The sequence below is a fragment of the Urocitellus parryii genome, chromosome 8 (assembly GCF_045843805.1).
Source record: "Urocitellus parryii isolate mUroPar1 chromosome 8, mUroPar1.hap1, whole genome shotgun sequence".
In the NCBI taxonomy this organism is placed as follows: Eukaryota; Metazoa; Chordata; class Mammalia; order Rodentia; family Sciuridae; genus Urocitellus; species Urocitellus parryii.
The window spans coordinates 112,065,357-112,071,356 of NC_135538.1; the positions used below are offsets into that span (position 1 = coordinate 112,065,357).

A 6,000-nucleotide genomic window follows, 5' to 3' on the forward strand; every position below is an offset into this window, starting at 1 on the left:
AGACAGGAAGATTGCAAGTTCAAGGTCAGTCTCAGCAGTTTCACAAGGCCCTTAAGGAACTTAGTGAGACCCTGTTTCAAAATAAAAATTAAAAGGGCTGGGGATGGGGGCTGGCTTTATAGCTCAGTGTTAGAGGTCTTGCCTAGCACATGTGAGGCACTGGGTTCGATCCTCAGCACCATAAAATTAAATGAATAAAATAAAGGTCCATCAACAATTAAAATAGATAAATATATAAATTTATTTTTTAAAAAAGACAAGTGTCTAAAGTTAAAAAAAAAAAAAAGGATAGGGATGCTCAGTGGTAAAGCATCCCTGGGTTCAATCTCTCATACAAAAAAAAAAAAAAAACAGTAGTGCACATGACCATGATAAAAAGACATCAGAATACCAAATGCAATGAATCATTGCTTTTTAGATACACTGTTACTTATAAGACTAGCAAAATCAATGTTATTGTGGGTCAAAATCATGACTGCAAATTTAAAATCCATTTATATTAGCTAGGTGTGGTGGTGCATGCCTATAGTCCCAGCTACTCCAGAGGCTAGCAGGAGGATTGCTTATGCCTATGAAATAGAAATTAGCCTGGGAAATTCCCCATCTCAAGAAAAATAAAATGCACTTGTATTTCATAATATTTTGCCAACAGTTTGTCTGATCCACACTACAACTTTGAACTATAGGAAAGGTGGGATTATTACACCCTCTTATAGAAAAGTAAAACTAAAAAGATTTTAAGTGATGGTCTCAATGACACTCAATCACAGTACTAAGCCTGAGAGACTGGACCCCAGCCTTTGGTCACCAGATCTGCACTCCTTACCTGTCATGCAGAATCAAGGTTCAGGGATCCAGCAGGTGAAAGAAGGCATGGTGGGAATATTGATCATCCTTTATTCAGAGGATAGCCCCTAGCCAGCCCCATGAGCCATTTCTATAGGCCTTTTTATATATACAGGCCAAAAAAAGGAAACACACCGCCAACTGGTTACATAACTGGGCACATGCTCACAAGCAAATGTTTCTGATCTTGAATACATACACTGAATCAGAGTGTTTCTGGCCTTGACTACAAACTGACCATAACATAGCCAATTCATGGTCTAGGTCACACACTAAAAGCACCACATAGCCTCCTGGAAGCCCTGGCAAGGGAGCTTAACTATTGCTATTTTGGGCCTGCCCCAACACTACCACTACCATTTTGACTTTGGAAAACACTGCCAAATAAGCCGGGAAATGATTATCTCCAGCAGTACTTAACAAAGGGACCAGTAAAACAGAAAGAGGCAAAAGCAAGAATGTCAATGTCATTGAAACCTCTGTATTGGTCAGGTCCTAGCAAACAAGAGTTCTTGAAAAAACTTTAAAATATAGAGGCCCCAACTAGAGGCCAGATCAGGGTAACTGACGTACAGCCCTAGCAACAACAGAGGAAAACCATTTCCAACCCGAGGCCTGAAAGGAAAGGGAGGAAGGAATGGTGTAACTAAAAATGGCTGAGACCTGAAGGTGTGAGCAGAGGAGCTGTAGTTATGGGGAGTGAGGAGCGTGGCCAGTGGGGAGTGATCAGGTTTCTCTCCCCTTCTGCCCTCCAGTCTCCTGTTGGAGCCTCTCAGTGGCAAAACCAAGTAAAAGCCAGAGAACAAGGGAGCCCAGTTCAGCCCTCTGAGCCACAGAGCAGGGCAGAGACAAGGGCAGAAAGGATCTGATGGCAAACAGAAGAACCATCACACCCTCCGTTAGCTACCTTTTGGGGGTGCCTTTACTGAGCTGCCTTCACCCTGGAGTGTATGTCAGGTTTCACATGAAAGAAATATTTTTCTGCTAGGTGCGGTGGCACACCCCTGTAATCCCAGCAACTCAGGAGGCTGAGGCAGGAGAATCATGAGTTCAAAGCCAGCCTCAGCAAAAGTGGGGTGCTAAGCAACTCAGTGAGACCCTGTCTCTAAATAAAATATAAAATAGAGCTGGGAATGGCTCAGTGTTCAAGGGCTCCTGAGTTCAATCCCCGATACCAAAAAAAAATCTTTTCCATATTCCATATACCTAATTTCTTTCTTTCTTTCTCTTTTTTCTTTTTCTTTTTCTTTTCTTTTTTCTTTTTTTTTCTTTTTTTTTTTTTTTTTTTGTATCAGGGATTGAACCCATAGGTGTTGAATCACCGAGCCACATCCCCAGCCGTTTTTATGTTTTTTTAGAGACAGGGCATTGCTAAATTGCTAAGGCTGGTGTTGAACTTGAGATCCTCCTGCCTGAGCCTGTTGAGCCGCTTGATTACAAGCATGCGCTCATATACCAGGTTTTTTAAACCACACCACACAAAACCATGACACTCCTTGTTCCTTCTTCCATCTTCTTATTCACTTCTTATTCACCTTGATGCCAATTTATCATATGTCCCCACCTCATCCCTTCAACTAAATAAGCACTCGGATCTCAGAGTTTGACTTCTACCCTTGCTTTGCTAACTTCTCTCTACCATGGCTTTGTACACTCACAAACAACTCTTAAGGGAAACACATTTTCTAGCTGGTTCTTCTCTTAATGTCTATATTTCCCTTTCCATGGACCCAAAGTTCAAGACATAGTCCAGGAATGGCAGATGGAAGGGTTTGCAGGCACATGATATTTCTACTTCCTGACTATCCTCCTACTTAGTGAGAAAGACTTCCTCTAAATAGAGAACACCAACCCAGAAAGCCAGATGGCAAATATTTAAGGTAGGAGTACCAGACCTGCAGGTACCTTCCTCCTCCACTTAGATCTGGCAGTTGTCTTCTTTTGAAGGCAATGGCCGGGCCCCAGTATCTATGCCTACACCATTTGCAGAGCTCCTGGGATTCCGTTGTGGATGTAGCCAAGTGTATGGCCTAGCAATTTTCTGGCTTGATTACCCATCTAGTTTTCTCCCTAAACAGATGCAGAATGGTCCTCAGGACAGGAAGCCTATTGAGAAACACTTTTTCAGAAATCAGTTTCTCCTTCATCTCATTTCCATTATCTCAGGGATGTGTATAAGATTGTTTTGCACTGATCGTTTCTACTTAAAGACCAAGCAGACAAAAGAACTAAAATAATCATTAGAGAAGGGGAGCCATTAAAACAAACAAACACAACTTGAGAATAGCAAAGAAAATCCTCTTACTACATTGTGGTATCATCCACAGTCTGGACCAGCTACAGGCTGTGTAGTCCCAGTGCAAAATGAAAGGCAGGACCACCTGTTTTAGAATTTAAAGATGGGCGGGCACAGTGGACCAAGCCTGTAATCCCAGTGGCTCACGTGGTTGAGGCAGGGATTTCGAGTTCAAAGCCATCCTCATCAAAAGCAAGGCACTAAGCAACTCAGTGAGACCCTGTCTCTAAATAAAATGCCAAATGGTCTGGAGATATGGCTCAGTGATTAAGAACCCCTGGGTTCAATCCCTGGTACCAAAAAAAAAAAAAAAAAAAAATTTAAAGATGAGCCAGGCCCCTTGGCACACACCTGTAATTCCAGTGACTCAGGAGGCTGAGGCAGGAGATCACAGTTCAAAGCCAGCATCAGCAACTTAGTGATACCCTAAGTAACTTAGTGAAAACCTGTCCCTAAATAAAATATTAAAAAGGCTGGGGATGTGGCTCAGTGGTTAAGTGCCCCTGGGTTCAATTCCCAGTACCAAAAAAAAAAAAAAAAAAAAATCAAAATGGCAGCAAAAGATTGTTAAACCAAGCACAGGGTTCTGTGTGACTACACAGACCACATGCCCATGAAGACAGCCTTGACTACAGTGGCACATTCTAGCAGGGAATTTTGGTGATCTAGGAAACCATACTCTGCTTCCAGTTGCTTGCTGTGGCACTTCTTGTGTTATGTACATATCTCCATGGATTCTCTGTCCTTGGTCATTATAGCTTAGAGCTATCAATGTCTTTGCATCAATCATATCACTATCTCACTGTTAGAACCACACACTAAGGGAGCAGGAAAATGAAATCCCATTCATACTGTCAGGGGACTGCCAGGAATAAGCTTTCATAAAGGTTCAAGAAGAGATAAAGGGGGGGCTGGGGATGTGGCTCAAGCGGTAGCATGCTCGCCTGGCATGAGAAAAGCCCAAGCAGCTCATGGTAGTTATATTGAAAACTGGATATGGAGCTAGCAGGATGGAAAGTATGACACAAGTTTACCGTACATTATAATAATTAGGATGACGATATAAATTTATCTTCCACAACTGGGACATTTGTAGGAGTAAAAGGAGGCACTGCTAATAATTATTCCAGGAAAACAGACACCATCCAGACATGGTAACTGATCTGTCATCACCGCATTTTTTTCTACTATCTTCATACCATAGGTGCTGTGCCCTAGCTCATTTTGGTACTTTGTTTTTCTATACAAATGACTTGCAGGGGCTGGGATGTGGCTCAAGCGGTAGCATGCTCGCCTGGCATGCTTGTGGCCCGGGTTCAATCCTCAGCACCACATACATAGATGTTGTGTCTGCCAAAAACTAAAAAATAAATATTAAAAAATTCTCTCTCTCTCTCTTTAAAAAAAAAATGACTTACATACATAGTTCATATAACTTCACTTATAAAATGCTCTACCTGTGCTTGAGTGTCTCTCTAACTTCTGAAGTCATTTTGAGTTACAGTTTTAGCCCAAACCAAGGTAGAATTTTAGCCTCAATTCTGGTTGCTGGCTTCTCTTTTCTTCCTCCACAGCAGCAGGCCTGACTAGAAATATCATGCAACTGGCTATAATTACATAAAATAAAACTTTCTTCTCTAGTCCATGAAATTCCGACCTAATTTTTCTAAATGTTTTATGGTGCCTGTTGATGCTTCCAGTTTTTTTTTTAAATCAACCGCTTCTCAAAGAGCAACTAGAAAATAATGAAGGCGGAGATGGCTCAGGGTTGGAGAACCAGCTTAGAATGCGGGAGGCCCTGGGGTTCCATCCCAAGTCCCCAAAATAACAAGGATCCCAATGAATGAGAAGACTTCAACTTACCGACGGGCAATCCAAAATCAGTTCTTCAACAGTTACTAGGTCCAGGCCAAGTTTTGCTGACAGAATTTCAAATATGTATCTGTAGGTCGGATCAATTTTTGATTTTCGGTTTTCCCTGGCATCTCTAAACCTTGCCTAAAGAAGGGCAAACACTGAATCAAAGCTGTGGTCATCAAGAAGACCCACCAAAATAATGTCATTTAAAGTAAAAGCATTATCCATGAAAAAAAAAAAAATCTCCGTGGAAGCCCACCTGTTTCTCCTTCAGCGTTTCCTGCAGGTTGGGAATGCCGCTCATACTCCGGCGGTACTTGGACGAGCGCCGGGAAGACTGGGAGAGCGCCTCGGAAATGCCCGACTGGGCGGGTCGCGGGGCAGCCCGGGGCCGAACCCGCGGCTGCTGGTCCTCCTCATCCTCTTCGTCGGAAGGAATGAGGTCGCGATAGTCGCTCACCTCGCTCACCGAGGGGGCAGCGTCCTCCGCGAGGAGGTCAAAGTCGTCTTCGGGATTCTGCCCCGTCGGAGGGGGCGGGGCCTCATCTCCCGAGGGCGGGGCAGTGCCCTCTGAAGAAGGGGCGCCCGGCTCCCCCACGGGGAAGCTACCTTCTTCTTCACTGCTCATGATGTCTGTCCTGGCCTCCAGCGAAATATCTAGAATCAGAAAACGTTTTCATCTAAAATTGTACCATAAATTGTATTTTTATCACTCCCCTTGAAGCTAGCTAGGTGGCAAGATCATCTATTCTTCCCCCACCACATTATCAGAAGAATATTACGGGGCTACAGAGGTGACTTTCTTTCTTAAAAAGGGAACTGTGTGTGAGCGAGAACGCGCATGCGCATGCACACCCCCTCCAACACCCGGGTTTTTCAAGTTGTACTTCTACTGATTATGATATGACCATAGGAAACTGTCCCTTTGCACATATCTCATCCCTGAGATGGTAATCACCCCAACTGATGGGAAGGCACCTATCTGTCCTTGGGTGTCTTAG

At 43.5% G+C, this 6,000-nt stretch overlaps 1 protein-coding gene across 1 annotated transcript in view; it reads right to left on the reverse strand.

Annotated features, from left to right (window-relative positions):
* Window positions 1-5,540, reverse strand: part of Dnah8 (dynein axonemal heavy chain 8) — a 286,408-nt gene extending 280,868 nt beyond the window's left edge. Inside the window, exons 1-2 of the mRNA XM_077801771.1 lie at window positions 5,259-5,540; window positions 5,006-5,140 (exon numbers count right to left, since the gene is read on the reverse strand). Of these exons, the coding sequence (XP_077657897.1) occupies window positions 5,006-5,140; window positions 5,259-5,303 (180 nt within the window). The 5' untranslated portion in view covers window positions 5,304-5,540. The remainder of the gene's footprint in view (window positions 1-5,005; window positions 5,141-5,258) is intronic.
* Between the last annotated feature and the right edge of the window lie 460 nt (window positions 5,541-6,000).